The 17,075-nt window shown below is 58.7% G+C and overlaps 2 protein-coding genes across 6 annotated transcripts; both read left to right on the top strand.

Moving 5' to 3' along the window:
• The first annotated feature begins 2,873 nt into the window (after positions 1-2,873).
• Positions 2,874-8,544, top strand: SBK3 (SH3 domain binding kinase family member 3). The gene is made up of 4 exons (XM_053210666.1): positions 2,874-3,536; positions 4,074-4,224; positions 4,737-4,939; positions 6,537-8,544. Exons 1-4 carry the CDS (start codon positions 3,492-3,494, stop codon positions 7,227-7,229), a joined length of 1,092 nt encoding a protein of 363 aa, XP_053066641.1. The 5' UTR covers positions 2,874-3,491; the 3' UTR covers positions 7,230-8,544.
• Positions 8,545-9,278: 734 nt separating this feature from the next.
• On the top strand, positions 9,279-14,271 carry SBK2 (SH3 domain binding kinase family member 2). Of its 5 annotated transcripts, none has more exons than XM_027037338.2 (5): positions 9,279-9,404; positions 10,027-10,163; positions 10,503-10,757; positions 12,589-12,791; positions 13,196-14,271. In XM_027037338.2, exons 3-5 carry the CDS (start codon positions 10,505-10,507, stop codon positions 13,787-13,789), a joined length of 1,050 nt encoding a protein of 349 aa, XP_026893139.1. In that variant the 5' UTR covers positions 9,279-9,404; positions 10,027-10,163; positions 10,503-10,504; the 3' UTR covers positions 13,790-14,271. The 5 variants fall into 5 exon arrangements, with proteins under 5 accessions (XP_026893139.1, XP_026893140.1, XP_026893144.1 ...); XM_027037343.2 differs by having other exon boundaries at positions 9,322-9,404; positions 10,010-10,163; XM_027037339.2 differs by lacking the exon at positions 10,027-10,163 and having other exon boundaries at positions 9,313-9,404.
• Positions 14,272-17,075: the final 2,804 nt, after the last annotated feature.

Here is a 17,075-nt window from a genome sequence, read left to right as displayed (position 1 = left end):
TGGCAGACAGGAGACACAGGAGAGGGCAGGCGGGAGGCCTAGAGGCCAGCTTTGATGAGGGGCGTGTGCCCCGCGGGGCCAGGACTGGAGCCTCCCCCACCCACACCTGCCTCCTCCGGGTCACTCCGGGTGACCCTGTGGGGTGGCGTTGCTAAATGGGGAAGTGCAAAGCTCCCCGGATCATCGGTGAGCCTGTCAGGGGGCTGGGGAGAGCCAGAGCCCTGCACCAGCGTCCCCTCTCACCCCCCTCCCAGGAGACCCAGGAGGAACAGCTGCAGAGTCCCCTTGGCCCCCTGCGTGCACACATCCGGCCCCGAGTCCAGTCCTAGTGGGCAGTGGAGAAGCTCAGCTCTGATGGGACACCAGGGCTCTGGCTCACTCAAGCTACCTGGGCAGGGAGCAGAGAGCGGCCTGGAGTCCTCAGAGCCGCACGGAGTCCTGGCCCAGGCTCTGTCTGCTGGCCAATGGCTCCGCTGCTCCTGGCCTCAGTTTCCCCACTAGTACATTGGAAAGCATCACTGTACCCGTCCAGAGCTTGTCGGGAGGACTCCACAATCTTGAATTAAAAAAAAAAAAAAAAAAAGGCCAGAGCCTGGCATTTGGCATCTGATAAGCATTGAATAGTCACCACTGTATTTATTCATTTCAGCTTTGGTTTTTGAATAGGTAACATACGTTGTGGGGGAAAAAAAATCCACAGGATGAAAGGCACGGCAATGACAAGTTCCCCCAAAGCTGTGTGTTGACACTGATTACGGACCCAACGGCAGCAGGAATAGGGGACTTGTTTGGACAAACAGGGGGAAAGGGAATAAGACTGCCTCTGAGCTGGTTTTAAGGAATTATTGCTAATGCTATTAGAGGTAATGATAATAGCATCGCGCTTGACCTGGAAATGATCCTTGCTTTCATAGAGATGTCAACCCCAGTGTTGCAAGAATTTCTTATGACACTTGCGGTGTATTTGGCGACTTTTAGCTCTTTAGGAGGAAGAATGTCCAGCATAACCAGAACTAAAGAGTGAAAGAAATCCCTTTTTTCTCGCTGAGCCACGCGCCCAAGTCCCCTTCCTGTCTTGGCATTCCCCCCACCCCCCCACTCCAACCCTCCATGCATTCTTGGATTTTCTCTCGCTGGAATATTTGAAAGCAAACACCAGCAGCATACCCCTGAACCCAGAAAGATATCCCTAGGCTGTAATTGACTTTAAAACACTTCATTCCCCCCAAAAGAAAAGAGAGTGCTGAAGAAAGTGAACAGTAAAGTCTGGTCAGGGTGGCATTCTTTCGTTGTTTCTGCATGTTTGCAACTTTTCACAACCAACGCCCCCCCCAAAAAAAAATCAAAGAGGGAAGAGTTCTCTCTCTGCCTCTCTCTCTGCCCGCACCGCCCCCCTCCCCCTCCTGGGTTCCCAGGGGCAACGTCGTAGCCAGTTTCTCAGGATCCTTCCAGAGTCTGGGTAACGTTGTTGCTGTGTCTTTATTAATAGCAGGGCTGTAGTAGTAGTGAAACCGAGTTGGGCACACAACAGGGCTGTGAGTCACTCGGACCTGGCTCAGGTCCCACGATCTCCTCCTCCCCCTGTGACCTTGTGTAAGGTGATCCCAGCTCAGAACCTCAGTTTCCTGCTCTGAAAACTGGGGCTAAATGTCCATCCTTTTCTGGATGGCTGGGAGGATCCAGGGTAAAGCCCCACCCCACGCCCTGCACGGAGCCAGGCTCAGAGCAGATGCTGAGGCCAGGAAAGAAGTCCTTTTGCCTGGTGCATCTCTTGGCTATTAGAGCCCCTGGGTCTGAGAGAGGAGGGGCTGGGGGTCTGGATTCCTAGGTCTGAGGGAGGAGGGGCTGGGGGCAGGACTCCTGGGTCTGAGGGAGGAGGGGCTGGTTTCTGGACAACCTGGTCTGAAGGAGGAGGGGCTGGGGGCAGGACTCCTGGGTCTGAGGGAAGAGAAGCCAGGACTCCTAGGTCTGAGGGAGGAGGAGACTGGGGGCCTGGAGTCCTGGGTCTGAGGGAGGAGGGGGCTGGGGGCAGGACTCCAGGGTCTGAGGGAGGAGGGGCCTGGGGCCTGGACTCCAGGGTCTGAGGGAGGAGGGGCTGGGGGGCAGGACTCCTGGGTCTGAGGGAGGAGGGGCTGGGTTCTGGACAACCTGGTCTGAGGGAGGAGGGTCTGGGGTCTGGACTCCTGGGTCTGAGGGAGGAGGGGCTGGGGGCCTGGACTCCTGGGTTTGAGGAAGGAGGGTCTGGGTGCCTGGACTTCTGGGTCTGAGGGAGGAGGGGGTTGCGGGGTCTGGACTCCTGGGTCTGAGGGAGGAGGGGCTGGGGGCCTGGACTCCTGGGTTTGAGGAAGGAGGGTCTGGGTGCCTGGACTTCTGGGTCTGAGGGAGGAGGGGGTTGCGGGGTCTGGACTCCTGGGTCTGAGGGAGGAGGGGCTGGGGGCCTGGACTCCTGGTCTGAGGGAGGAGGGACTGGGGGCCTGGACTCCTGGTCTGAGGGAGGAGGGACTGGGGGCCTGGACTCCTGGTCTGAGGGAGGAGGAGGCTGAGGGTCTGAACTCCTCCTGGTCTGAGGGAGGAGGGGGCTGGGGACTCAATATTAAAGAACGGGACTTTGGCAATGGTCTCCCTGGTTCCTGGAGGCCAGACCCCCATCCCATGGAGGAAGACAGAATGCACGGAGCTCTGGATATCCCATCCCAAGTAAGGTATGTGAAGGGGCCTGTCTCCCCTTTTCCCACTGCCCTCAGGCCTGGCCCTTGGGGGTTCACAATACGTTTTGTCCCCTCTGTCCTGGGACCAGAGCCCAGAGTCCAAGCTGGTCTAAGTTTGGAAGGGGGAGGGAGGGGGGCAGCGGGTCAGAGGGGGTGAGGGAGGAGTGTGGGGGGGACAGGATGTCTCTGAGCTGTCACACACACCCCTGTCCCAGGCTCAGAGAAAGGGAGGGACAAAGGCTCTGAGAGAGAGAGTCAGGAACAAAGGCAGGAGGAGTGAGACAGAGAGACACTCGGGAGAGCAGGCCAGAGTGAGGCCGAGCGGGAGAACAGAAAAGTAGAGACAGGGAAGAACGGGGAGCCACGGAGTGTGGACTATCCTGAATGACAGACAGTGGGGACAACAGTGGGGACGAGAGAAGGGGCAGGGAGACCCACCCTGAGGCCTGAGAGCCGGGACAGGGAGGGAGGAGAGAGAGACTGAGAAAGATAATCACACAGAAGCAACGATACTGCGAGGTCAGAGAGGGCAAGGAGGTTTGAGAGGGAGAGAGAGGCCGGCAGGATAATACAGACGGACACACAGAGACCAGGGCCGACAAAGAGACAAAAGTCGGGCGGAGGATGTCACAGAAATCCTGACCAGGCAGGGGGAGATCGAGACAGGCCCTTTGACACGGGCTCTAGATCTTAGTTCTGCTGGGCCTGTGGGGCCGGTGGGGCTCAGTGGACCCAGACAGGAGGTGGTTGCTCAAGGGCCGGCTGACACCAGGGGACCCTGACATGGAGCTAAGGGACCCCAAGAACCATGAGGATGGGGACCCAGAGGTGAGAGCCGGGAGACGAGGGAAAGGCAGACAGAGATGCAGAAAAACAGAGTCGGAGATAGACACACGGAGGGACAATGAGCAGACACACAGAGAGTAATGGAAGAGACCGGGAAACAGAAACATCAGAGACCCAGAATGACGCAAACCCAAGGATACACAGCAAGACCGAGGCTGCCAGGGAAACAGGCTCAGAAAGAAAGAACAAAGCACTGGATGAGGAGGATGGAGAGAGAATCGGGTGGGGTGGGGGTTGTGTCGGCTGAGGGCACAGTCCCAACCTGGGCGGGGGGCTCCTGGTGGTTCCCACTGATGGAGGTGGGCAGGGTCTCCGAGACAATCACCCTTAACCCCGCTAGGACACAAAAACAGGTGGCCCTAAGGCCAGTGAGTCATTATGACTCATCCTCCTCCCCAGGGACAATGACCCTATAACCCTGGCACCCCACATCAGCCCTGGGCTGGGCCTCCAATTTCCCCCACTGCTCTCAGTGGGCCCCAGACTCACCCCCTCCCCACTTCTACTCCTCTCCTACAGGAGGACACAGCTACGGCCCTCCAACGGCTCGTGGAGCTGACAGCCACCAGGGTGACCCCACTGAGAAATCTGCGTGTTCAGTACCGCCTCATCCGAAAGCTTGGCTCTGGCTCCTATGGCCGCGTACTCCTTGCCCGGCCTCGCCAAGGAGGTGAGTTGGACCACCAAAGGGCAGACCCTAGAACTTCCCCATAATAGGGTTCTCAGAAGCCACTGAGACAAGGAGCATCCTCAGGAGATGATGGGAGCCCTTCATCTGGATGGGGGTTCTCAGAAAGTTAAGAGCTCTTTGGTCCTCCAATAAATAGAGCTCATCCAAAGAAGGTAAGAGACTTTCCTGAGGCCACGCAGCAAGGCAGGAAGGCAGCTTGGATTGGAACTCAAGTCACCACGTCCCCTACTTTATTCGAGACAAAACTGAGGCTCAGAGAGGGTAAGACCGTTGTGCAAGGCCACACAGAGCAGGAAGAGTCCTCAGGGAAGGTCACCTTCAACCCCTACTTCATACAAGGACAAACTGGAAGCACAGAGAGGTCAGACACTGCCACTCTTGTTTTTGCACATGAAACATCTGAGGCTCAGAGAGGTTAGGCAGTTTGCCTAAGGCCCCACAGCAAAGATCAGGGCTCCCTGAGTTCCCTTCTGCACCCATTTCCCCGGCAGGTCCTGCTGTGGCCCTGAAGCTCCTGCGTCGAGACATGGTCCTGAGAACCACCTTTCTGAGAGAGTTCTGTGTGGGCCGCTGCGTCTCATCACACCCAGGCTTACTCCAGACCCTAGCAGGACCCCTACAGACCCCCCGACACTTTGCCTTTGCCCAGGAGTATGCACCGTATGGAGACCTCAGCGGGATGCTGCAGGAACGGGTGAGGCAGGTTGGGGACAAAGGTCGGGACTGCTTATCCCATGTACAGCTCTGTCCCTAACCCACTCCTATCACCAATCGTGACACCCAAACCCGTCTTCAAGCTCGCTCTGTCCTAAGCCCCCAGACAACCTCCTTATTTCTAATTGTCAGTGCAATCCCATGCCTAACTCTAACCTTAAGCCACACGACCACTCAACGCAGGTTTGCACGGGCAGGGGGTTGGATTTGGGGTTGGGGATGAAGTTAGGGGTGGGATTTTAATTGGCACTGGGGTTGGGAGCGTGGGAGTGGGTGAAGTTGGGTGGGTTGAGTTTATGTTTGATTATAGAATGGTAATGGGTGTGAAAAGTATTGATGGGGTTGCAGAGTGAGACAGGGATGGGTAAGGATATGTATACAGACTGAGTTGGAGATGGGCTGTACTGAGGTTTCCTCTGGTGAGGAGACCAGGTCAGGACTGAATCCATGAGATTCTGGGGGCACATGAGTTTGAAGATTAGAGTGAGACCATCTTTAAGAATAGATTTTGGATTTGAGATAGGGCTGGAGATAAACAGATGGAAAAAGAGAAGGGAGGAAGACAGATGAATGGATGGATGGATGGATGGATGGATGGATGGGTGGATGGATGGATGGTTGGAAAGATGCATGGATGAAAAGACGGGTGGGTGGAAAGATCGGTGGGTGGGAGGATGGATGGATTGAAGGATGGATGGGTGGATGGATGGACGGACGGATGGATGGATGGACAGATGGATGGATGGGTGGATGGGTGGGTGGATGGATGGATGGACGGACGGACGGATGGGTGGGTGGATGGATGGATGGATGGACGGACGGACGGATGGATGGGTGGGTGGGTGGGTGTGTGGATTGAAGGATGGATGGGTGGATGGATGGACGGACGGACAGATGGACGGATGGATGGGTGGGTGGGTGGATGGATGGATGGATGGACGGACGGACGGATGGATGGGTGGGTGGGTGGGTGGATGGATGGGTGGATGGATGGATGGACGGATGGATGGCGGACGGATGGATGGATGGGTGGATGGTAGATACATGGAAGGAAGCAAGGAAGAATGGATGGATTTTGGTTATTAAATATTTGAATAAATCACTGGATTGCTGACTTGCTGGTGGAAAGGATGTTAAGCAGAAACTCTGCTGTGTAGATTGTTGACTGGATGAGAGGTTGGATGGATGGATTGCTGACTAGCTGCCCGGCTAGCTTGATAGATAGATTTCTCAATTGACTGATGAAATAAACTGACTTTAGATTGGGGTCTGAGTTAGACACAGGATCTAAATTAGTAGAGACTAAGCTTAGGATAAAATATGAGATTTGGGTTCCCATTAGGAGAAACCTTGGTGGAAGCTAAAAGAGCTTCTGGTTCAGTCTGGGGTTCCAGTGACGACATACGTGGGGGTTAGAGTGCAGGGCGGCTGCAGATTGTGGCTGAGGATAATCTGGAGAAGGTGTTAGGGGTGCGGTGGAGACACTAGAGGTAGCCACTGGCCTGAGGTTCTGAATTCTTGAACCCCAAGAAACAAAATAAAGAAGGAGCCTGACTTTCATCTCTCCTTGACCCCAGGGCCTCCCAGAGCTGCTGGTGAAGAGGGTGGTGGCCCAGCTAGCCGGAGCCCTGGACTTCCTCCATGGCCGGGGGCTGGTCCATGCGGATGTCAAGCCAGACAACGTGCTGGTCTTTGACCCTGTCTGCAGCCGTGTGGCCCTAGGTGACCTAGGTCTGACCCGGCCCGAGGGCAGTCCAACCCCTGCCCCACCAGGGCCACTGCCCTCCGCCCCACCCGAGCTCTGCCTCTTGCTGCCACCTGACACCCTGCCCCTGCGCCCAGCGGTGGACTCCTGGGGTCTGGGGGTGCTTCTCTTCTGCGCTGCCACTGCCTGTTTCCCTTGGGATGTGGCACTGGCCCCTGACCCCGAGTTCGAGGCCTTTGCTGGCTGGCTGACCACCAGGCCCCAGCCGCCTCAACCACCACCCCCTTGGGACCAGTTTGCTCCCCCAGCTCTGGCATTGCTCCAGGGGCTTCTAGACCTGGATCCCGAGACTAGGAGCCCTCCGCTGGTTGTCCTGGACTTCTTGGGGGATGACTGGGGGTTAGAGAGGAACAGAGAGGGGTCTGGGGGCTTGGGGGACATGTCTGGTGAAGATGGGGAGGAGGAGGAAGAGGGGGGAGTGAGCCTGGAAGAGGGGACAGAGGAGGAGGAGGAGCAGGAGGGCAAAGGTGGCAGGAGGATGGGGACAGATGGGGGAGCTCCCTGACCAGGTGACTGAGACAGGTGGCCACAGCCTGGGCCAGAGGCCCCTCCCGCAGCCTCCCTCCCCCAACCCTGGCCACCTGGATGGAGACAGCTGCTCCCGGGAGGACAGGGATGGAACATACTGCATCTCACCCTGCTGAGGGCTGGACTGGGGCGCACAATTTCCCTCTCAGCCGAGGACCCAGGAGCCCAAGACCCAGCCCCTCCTCCCTCAGACCCGGGAGTCTAGGCCCCCAGCCCCTCTTCCTTCTGTCCTGAATGTGTCTTCTTGAAGGAAGGCACTGTTTCCGCAGACGCATTTCTGCAGTGCAGGGACATGCTGAATCCTCATCATGGACTTCTGATGGGGTCACTCATCCCCACCAAGACCCGGTTGACGCTCACTGTCCCTGTCACTAAATCTGGGCTTTCAGGATCTGACTGAAACCTGATGATGGACACCTCATCTCCTTCTCCCATTTCCCGGGGCTCTGGGTGACATATTGGGGAAGTCACTCATTCTTTCTGGACCTAAATACACACACACACACACACACACACACACACACACACACTTCCGGCAGCTACTTCTTGCGTCCTCCCCAAGAATGCCGTTGTCCGCAGCTCAGTGCCTCCAAGAAGTGGACCTCTCCCCAGGCCCTCTCCAGCCTCGGGAACTTTTATCCGGGTGACCTGTGTCTCCCATCTTTTTCGGCCTCACCTCCTGTGCTGTCCAGGATGGACTTGTTTTTGTTTCTGTTTTCTGTTTCGACATCCTTTCCGCTCCCACATGGCGAGTGCCCTGCGCCGGCTCCCTACGAGCACAGAGCACCAACGTGTGTGACTGTCCCAGGCGTGTGGACCTCAGAGCCGTCCATGTGGAGGGCCACAGCTGCTTTGGAAGACCGTGCATTCACCTGGGCCAGGCTGGGAGCCGTGTGCCCCACGACGCACACGCAGGCACACGTACCCCTTGCTTATGATGCTTCACACCTGCAGGGCAGGGGCTGCGTGCATCTGGCCCCGGCACCCGCAGAGTCAGGAATGGGAACTGCTCCCTCCACGGGAATCTGTCCCTCGTGCCTTCTAGACTTAAACACGTGGGTCCACCAAGCACAGTGTGGTGTCCTGGATTGGACCCGGGGACAGCGTAAGGTTGTTGGCGGAGGCGTCTGAGTGATGATTTCTTTGTTTGGACAAATGTGGGGTCGTTGGCTGTGTCAGATATCAACCTGGTGGGGAGCGGGGGACGGCCCGGCAGTTCTCAGCACCATCTTTCAGGCTGTTCTGGAAATCTAAAGTTATTCTGAAATAAAGGTTTATTAAAAAAAAAAAAATGAAGTGAGTCCACAGTGGTCCTCTTGCTGTAAACCTGGCGAGGAGATGTGACATCCCAGGCCCCCGGCCCCTCCTCCCTCAGACCCTGGAGATTCTGCCTACCCCCTCCCTCCAACTTTAAAGTCTTCGGATTCAGAACGCAGACCTCCCCTCCCCTCCCCTCCCCTCCCAGTTGCTCCACCACCTGCTTCCCCTCTGCCCCAAGTCTGAGATCATCTCTCACTGCATCGTTCTGGAATCTCGTTGTCTCATCCTTTCCCCAAACAGGACCCCAGTGCCTCATCCCCTGGACACCCCTCACCAAACACTTGTGTCTGACCTGTCAATGGGGCATTGATGGGGCAGCTGGGTGGGGTCAAGGCAGGGGCAAGCAAGAGAAATGATGTCATCCTCTACAGTGGCCCGGACTCCTGGGTCTGAGGGAGGGGGCACTGGGGTCCTAGAGTCCTGGGTCTGAGGGAGGAGGATCTGAGGGAGGAGGGGCTGGTGGCCTGGACTCCTGGATCTGAGGGAGGAGGCGAATGGGAGCCCGGACTCCTGGGTCTGAGGGAGGAGGCGCTGGGGGCCTGGGCTCCCAGGTCTGAGGGAGGAGGGGCTGGAGCCTGGACTCCCAGGTCTGAGGGAGGAGGGGGCTGGTGGCCTGCGTCTGGGACACATTTCTGACAGCAGCCAGTTCTAGGAGTCAACACACGATGTCGCTCTGGCCCCAGTGGGGTAGAAGGGGCGGGGCCAGGGGCGGGGCCTACGACCCCCTAGGTGGGGGCGGGGTCTGCTCCCGGGCAGGCCTCTGCTGGCATGGGATCTAGTGCTGGGCACTGACCACAGCAGGCAGCGAAGGGTCGGGCAAGCTTTGGAGAAGGTGAGGCTTGGAGGCCGGAGCCCAGGTCAGGAGGAGGCAAGGGTTAAGCCGCGTGAGGTGGGCAGCACCTGATAGTGAAGCCGGGCAGTTGGCCACAGTCCTAGGTCCCTCAGAGGGCCGGGGCTGAACTTTGAGGCCGTAGGGTGGTTGAGTGTTAGGGAAAGAGAGTCTGGGAGTCAAAAGATGTGTGAGTCATATAAGGTTCAGGAGAGGGGTGGGCTGGTGGTCCAGACTCCCGGTCTGAGGGAGGAGGGAGCTGGGGGGGGGTGGTTGGGGAGGGAGCTGGGGGGGGGTGGTTGGTCTGGACTCCTGGGTCTGAGGGAGGAGGTGCTGGAGGGACTGGAGTGCTGGGTCTGAGCGGGGAGGAGGGTGGTGGCCTAGAGTCCTGGGTCTGAGGGAGGAGAGGAGAGGGAGTCTGGAGTCCTGAATCTGAGGGAGGAGGGGCTGGGGCAGGACTCCTGGGTCTGAGGGAGGAGGTCCTGGGGGCCAGGACTCCTGGTCTGAGGGAGGAGGGACTGGGGGCCAGGACTCCTGGGTCTGAGAGAGGAGGAGTAAGTTCAGAGCTGGACCCCAGGCGTCTCAAGGACTTGGGGACTTCTCCCAAGTGCTTGCTCCCATCCAGGTCCCAGCGTCCCCACGGCCCTGGCGTGCGCAGCCGCCCTCCCCAGCCCCTGGAGGCAGAGAACACCTGTTTGCTCTTAGGCGAAAGAGGCTACTCATCCACCCCCAGGGCCCAAGTCTGTTTGCTTTGGAAACAAGGTGGGGGGTGTCTCGAGTTATCTGGTTCATCTTTCACCCTTGGGCCATTGGGTGGCGCAGGGATGTGGGGGCAGGGGCGAGAGATATCTGTGACCTTAGGCTTGACCTCACCCCAACCCGCAACTGGTCTCCCCACTCCTCAGATGCGGCTAATGAAGAGAGAGACTGAGTCACAGTGGGGAGTGCCAATGAGCCCCTAGCCCCAGGAGTCTAGACTCCCCCCCCCCCAGCCCCTTCCTCCCTCAGGCCCAGGAGGCCAGACTCGCAGCCCCTTGTCCCTTGGGCCCCAGGTCTAGCAGGACCTCGGCCCTGGGTCACTGTCTCTACTCTGCCCTGCAGAGATGCCCGGCAAACAGTCAGATGAGGAACAGGTGGAGACGGGGGCTGCGGAGAACTTGGCCGAGGAGGACCTAGGGGGCCTCACGGCAGAGGAGCTCCGGCAGGGCCAGGAGGCAGCCCTGGAGCTAGAGGACATGATGGCGCTAAGTGCCCAGACCCTGGTCCGAGCCGAGGTGGACGAGCTTTACCAGCAAGTGCGTCCCCTGGGCCAGGGCCGCTTCGGCCGGGTCCTGCTGGTCACCCATCGCCAGAAAGGTACCAGGGCCTGGAGACAGATACTGGAGGGGCAGAGGGTGGCGGACTGGGCCCCGGCAGAAGGTAGCCGAGGCCGGGGAGTCCGTAAACATGAACCAAGCGTTGCCTCTGCCCCTTCCGGGCTGTGTGTTCTTGGGAAGTTCCCTACCCTCTCTGAGCCTCGGCCTCCTCCTTCGGAAATGCGGGTGATGATTCCTTCTCTGGAAAGACTGTGTTTTTCTCTGAGTGTATGTCGATGGCTCGAGTTGCCGGTAAGAAAGGGGAGCAAGACAGAGTCCCTCCCTCTGGTGCTCACATGTGGCCAGCTTAGCGGTCGCCATGGGGATGATGCGGACTCATGCCGTCTGCCAGGTACTTAGCAAGGCTGGTGCACAGTGGGCCTGCAGGGCACACTGCCCCCACCCCCCCATCTGTTACCTTTCTGCCAGTGTGAACACATCCTCTGTCCTTCCCCTGAAACAGGGACAGTATGGATGGACTCGGAGTCGGTGTCAATTCGGGCTTCCAAGGCCACCTTGGGGGCTCTGCCCTGTCCTGGGTGGTTGCTGCCTGGAAGCCAGAGATCAGTCTGAGTCAGCCCTGCCTTCAAGGAGGAGCTCCAGGATGGGTAGGGACAGAGACAGTACTGGCGTGCTTGGGCGGCCCAGACAAGGCCCCATGGACTAGGGCGGCTGAAAACATAGGGATTTGTTTGCTCACACCTGTGGGGGCCAGAAGTCCGAGACCCTGGTGTGGGCAGACTCAGTCTCCTCCGAGGCCTCTCTCCTTGGCTTGCACATGGCCCGTCTTCTCCCAGTGTCCTCACATGTGCGTGTCTGTGTCCAGCTTCCTCCTTTTATAGGGACGCCAGTCGCGGTGGACTGTGACCTCATTTTACCTCCTCAAGACCCTATCTCCAAATACAGTTATGTTCTGTGAAACTGGGAGTGAGGACCCCGACGTCAGGATTTGGGGAGGGGGGGTGCACGGTTCAGCCCATGACGGAGAGACAGGCAGACAGAGATGCAGACGTGAGTCGTCGCAGAACGTCGAGGCACCGGCAGTAATGGGGACACGGGGGGCGGGCACTGCTTCATTCGACCTTCTGGGTGCCCGCCCCACGCTGGGAGGCAGTGGGGGCATCGAGGTGGAGACCCAGAGCCCCTGAGGGCTCACAGCGCAGAGTGAGCGCAGAGGGACGGGTGCCATCAAAATAGAAGGTGGCATGTGCCATGATGGCGGGAATCCAGGGTACTTGCAGACGATCAGAAAAGGCGCCGCTGCATCCGGCTGGGGGGTGGGAAGAGAATGGTCAGCGTTTTGGGTGAGGAGGTGACCTCTCTCCATCACGCACGGCCTCCTGACGCAGGAGGCTGGGCCCTCACGGCTGCTGGGGAATCAAAAAATGGAAGTCACCAGAGTTCCTGGCTTCGGGGAACTTCGTTCCAGGAAATGGCTTGCATGGGTGACAACCTCCTTAGGATTCCTCCTTGATCAGATCGATTCCCCAGTGCAGGACGTCTTTTCTCCCATTGCCTTCGACGTGGCTTTTGTGCCCGTGGTTTTGTTGGGATGAGGGGCTTTGCAAACTAGGTCATGTGAGGTTCTGAGTTCGGTCTACGGGGCTCCCCTCCGTCCGCTCTGAGACAGCGGGGCAGAAACTCACCGAATGCCTGCATTATTATGGTCATTACCGCTGGCAGTGTTTTTGTGGCCATCTGGGGTGGGCAGGGTAGGGAGGCAGGGATTGGAAGACACGGCGACGGCATGCGGGGACGAGTCTGGGCTGAGGGGCTGGCAAGGTGACCCTGGGCTCTCACACTCCTTCCACACCTGTCTCTGCTGCCCCCAGGCACTACCCTGGCCCTGAAGGAACTCCCAAAGGCCTCCACGTCTCTCCGCGGCTTCCTGTATGAGTTCTGCGTGGGCCTCTCGCTGGGCACACATTCGGCCATAGTAGCAGCCTACGGCATCGGCATCGAGTCCGCCACCTCCTACAGCTTCCTGACGGAGCCTGTCCTGTGTGGGGACCTCATCACCTTCATCCAGCCCAAGGTGGGTAGGTAGACCCCAAGCAGGCCTCCGAGGGTGTCCCTCTGGGGCTCAGGAGTGCGCTCACCGAATTGGGCTTCACCCAGCCTCACTGTAGCCCCTGAGGCCCCTCATGGGGCCTCCCTGGAGGAGAGAGAACCGACACTATCCCCCACTGAGATTCACCGGCCCTCATGGACTCACCCCAGGCCTCACTGGGTTTCACTGAGCCTCATGGGGGTCACAGGAGCCCTCACGGGGTCACACCAGGCCCCCCTGGGCCCATCGGGGTCACACGCTAGGCCTCACTGTGCCAGACTTATCTGAGGTCGTGCATTCTCCAGGGCGTCCCTGGGGCTGGGGAGACGCTCCCCCGGGGTTGGCCGGGGCGGGGCTGGGTGGAGGGCCCTGACTCTGGTCCCCCGCAGGTGGGCCTCCCGCAGCCTGCCGTACAGCGCTGCGCGGCTCAGCTGGCCTCAGCCCTGGAGCACATCCACTCCCGCGGCCTGGTGTACCGGGACGTCAAGCCCGAGAACGTGCTGGTGTGCGACCCTGCCTGCCAGCGGGTCAAACTGACCGACTTCGGCCACACGCGGCCCCGCGGGACCCTGCTGCGCCTGACCGGGCCGCCCATCCCTTACACGGCCCCCGAGCTCTGCTGCCCCCCGCCCCTCCCCGAGGGCCTGCCCATCCAGCCTGCCCTGGACGCCTGGGCGCTGGGGGTCCTGCTCTTCTGCCTCCTCACCGGCTACTTCCCCTGGGACCAGCCCCTGGCCGAGGCCGACCCCTTCTACGACGACTTCCTCATCTGGCAGGCGTCCGGCCAGCCCCAGGACCGTCCACAGCCCTGGTTCGGCCTGACGCCAGTGGCGGACAGTCTCCTGTGGGGGCTGCTGGATCCTCGCCCCCGCAAGAGGAGCCCCGTGGGCTCCGTCCAGGACTACCTGGGGCGTCCCTGGAGGCAGCGGGAGGGGGAGGCTGAGGAGGTGGATGAGGGGGACGGACAGGAGGATGGAGAGTGAGGGGGCACACCCTGAGCCCACCTTCCTGCAGAGACTCTGGAAGGGAGCCGGGTGGGCCCCACATCCTGAGGTCTCCTCCGCCTTTACGGGGTGGCTTGTGGCTTCCCTCTCACCTCTTTGCCCCTCTTGGCCTTCCTTTCCTCCCGCGTGGGCATTCCGTGTCCCTCGCGTGGCCTGGGGGCCCTCCGTGTCACCGTCGCCATCTGCCCCGGGGCTTCGGCAAACGCCGTTGCCTTTGCCTGTGGTCTCCTGGCTCATTTCCTCACCTCCCGCTCCTCAGTGAAGCCCCCCACCCCCACCGGGCAGCCGCATGTCTTCACTCTCTGGCCCCCTTCCCTCTGTGACATACACGTGGGTCTGTGTCCTGCTGGGGGACAGGGTCCAGCCTGTCCTGGGGGTCCCCCCACGTAGCTGTCACTGTCCTGGTCCATAGCAAGGGGCCGGGGAATGCGTGTACAATAAACGAACCTGTCTGGTTTGTGTCCCTGTCTTCCTGCCCCGTCTTTCTCTCCTCCCAGGCTGGGCTTCACTTACTCCCGCTGCCCTGTTCTTCTGCCTGCACACCAGGCTGTCGCCCTCCTGATAATGTGTCCTCTCTTCTCTCACCCAACTTCATCTGGCACCTAGGTCTCCATGATGCTGTTGGTCTGTCACCTTGGGAAAGAGAAGGGCAATGCACATGCTGGACCGTGTTGTCAGGAAGAGAGAGAGAGAGAGAGAGGGAGGGAGAGACGGAAAGAATGGCAGAAAACGGTCCCGTGTGGCCGTGCTGCGTGCCAGAGGCCAGCCGCACGCATGTCTGTGAGTGAGCCTGCTTCTGCAAGGACCTGTGTGTGAGCAGAGGCACTGAGCATCAGAGCCATCCGTGGATAGGAGCCTGAGCTGGCCTGGAGCGTGGCCGTGAGCGTCTGAGCCCGTGGGGGGTTGGGGGGGGGGGGAGACGGTGAGGGCATGACTGTATCTCTGTGGATGATGTGATTGTGTTGCGTGTGTTGGAGCGTCTGAGCCTGTGTGTGAGGGGACTGGGTGGAAGTTTGCACGCACCTTGCTCCATGCGTGTGGACGTCGGGCCTGTTTGTGTGTCCGCGAGACCTTGAGTATGTGTGTGTGCAGCAGGAGGAAAGTCACCCAGGCGCCACTGCCAGTCACCGGCCGGGCCCCTCTCTCCTTCACACCTTCCCCCCTCCACCCAGGCCCCTTCTTGGCAGCTGCCCTGTTTGCAAACACTCTGTCTTCCTCTCCTCGCCCTCTTTGGCCACCAGCCCAGAGCAAGGCTACAACTCAGAGCTGGATCGTGTGTCACTCTCTCCCAGGCCCTCACCACCCCCTCCAGTGCCCCTGCTGTGGCCTCAAGGCGCTACATGGGCAGGGGTTGGGGTTTGGGGTGACCCCCAAAGCCCTTCAATCTAGGTTCAATCCAGAGGACTAGGGACATGGCCCCTGTCCCAGGCAACCCAGGTGAGCTTATTGGAGTAGGGGACCACTGGAGAGAACCAGACAGGGAGGTAGATAAGTGGCGGCGGGGGGGGGGGGGGGCATGATCAGGACCTCCTGCCATCTTATCCGTGAATCTGAAATAGCCTGAGCCATCACGCCAAGAATGTGTCCCAAAGAAGCTGGAGGTGGCTGGGGCAGGGTGGAGCTGGGTAAGAGGGGAGTGGAGATAGGAGGGGCAGGCAGGCCCCCCCCCCAACCGGGCAAGGCAGAGGGTGTTAATTGGTGGCAGCAGCTGAGGATTAACTGGGAGTGATAATCACCCAGTCGGGGGCCCCAGGGCAGGGGAGGAGGACCAAGATTCCCAGGAAAGGCCTGAAAGGGGCAGGGGCAGTGCTAATTAATATTAGTTACTTATTAAATAAAACTTAATACTGATCATAAAACTTAACAGTAAAGAAGCCATGCTCCTCGAGCAGCAGCACCTCCCCCCCCCCGCCCGCTGTAGACACATCTGCCCGCTCGCTAGGACCCTCCCCATTTCACAGGTAGGAGCCACAGGGGCACCCAGGGCAGCCAAGGTAGCACCTTGGGGGCAGGGGCAGGGGCGGAGCCAGGAGTCAAACCCAGATTGCATCTTCAGGCTGTCAGCACCAAAAGGGTCCCGCACAGCAGGCTGGGGTTTGTGTGGGCGTGAGTCAGCGTGAGGGAGTGTGTGTGGGTATACGTGTGTGCGTGAGTGTGCATGGGGGCTTGTGTGAGTGTATGCCTGTGGCTGTGAGGCAGACACTCTTTCCTGGGAGGACACGGGCATTGGGGGTCGGGAGTAAATGATGGAGATAGAAATGGGAGGTCACAGGAGCCTCCAGACCCACTGACACGTGTTGACGAGGACGTGGAGAAGTTGGGCCCCCGTGCCGTGCTGGGGGGATGTGACACAGTGCAGCCACTGTGGACGACAGTCAGCAGTTCCTCAAAACATTAAACACAGAATTACCACGTGGCCCGGCAATTATGCTCCTAGTATGTGCCCACAGGAAACGAAAACGTGCGTCCACACAGATACTAACAGCAACGTTACTCACAAGAGCCAAAAAGCAGAAACCACCGAAATGTCCATGAACAGATGAGTGGATGAACAAAATGTGGTCCATCCATACTCTGGAACATTACTTGGCCATGAAAAGGGACAAAGGGAGCACTGAAACATGCCACAGCGTGGACGGACCTCACAAACACCACGGGAAGAGACAGGCCAGTCATGGAAGATGATCCATCGTAGGATTCCATTATGGAAATGTCCAGAATAGGCCAATCGACAGAGGAGGAAATACTGGTGGTTGCTGAGGGTGGGGCTGTTGGGGACAATGGGAAATAGCCACTAAGGGGCACAGCGTTTCTTCTTGGGGGTGGTGATGGTGGTGGACACGTTCTAGAATTAGATCGCGGTATGTGTTGCACAATTCTCTATGTTAAAAGCCACTGAATTGTACACGGAGAAAGGGTGAATTTTATGACATGTAAATTTCATCTCAATGAGATGAAAAACAACAACAACAACAACAACAAACAAAACACCACAAAACAGGCTTTTCCCAGGTTCTCATGCCTTGATCGGTTCTTTCCTTCTCCGGCCCCTGAATCCCCATTAAAGAGAAAGGAAAAAGCCCTTCTGTCTTTGCAATAGCTCTGAATTAATCACAAACCAAGCCCTTAAATTCAGGACCCACTCCCTACTCCTCCTCCGATTTACAGAAAAGACAGTTGAGGCCCCGACAGGGAACACCCTACTTTCCAAAGAGCCTGAATTCCATCCCAGCTCTGGCCTGATTCCACAGTCTTTGTTCTTAAA

This window comes from Acinonyx jubatus, chromosome E2 (assembly GCF_027475565.1).
Source record: "Acinonyx jubatus isolate Ajub_Pintada_27869175 chromosome E2, VMU_Ajub_asm_v1.0, whole genome shotgun sequence".
Lineage (NCBI taxonomy): Eukaryota > Metazoa > Chordata > Mammalia > Carnivora > Felidae > Acinonyx > Acinonyx jubatus.
This window is presented reverse-complemented; position numbering and strand designations above follow the sequence as displayed.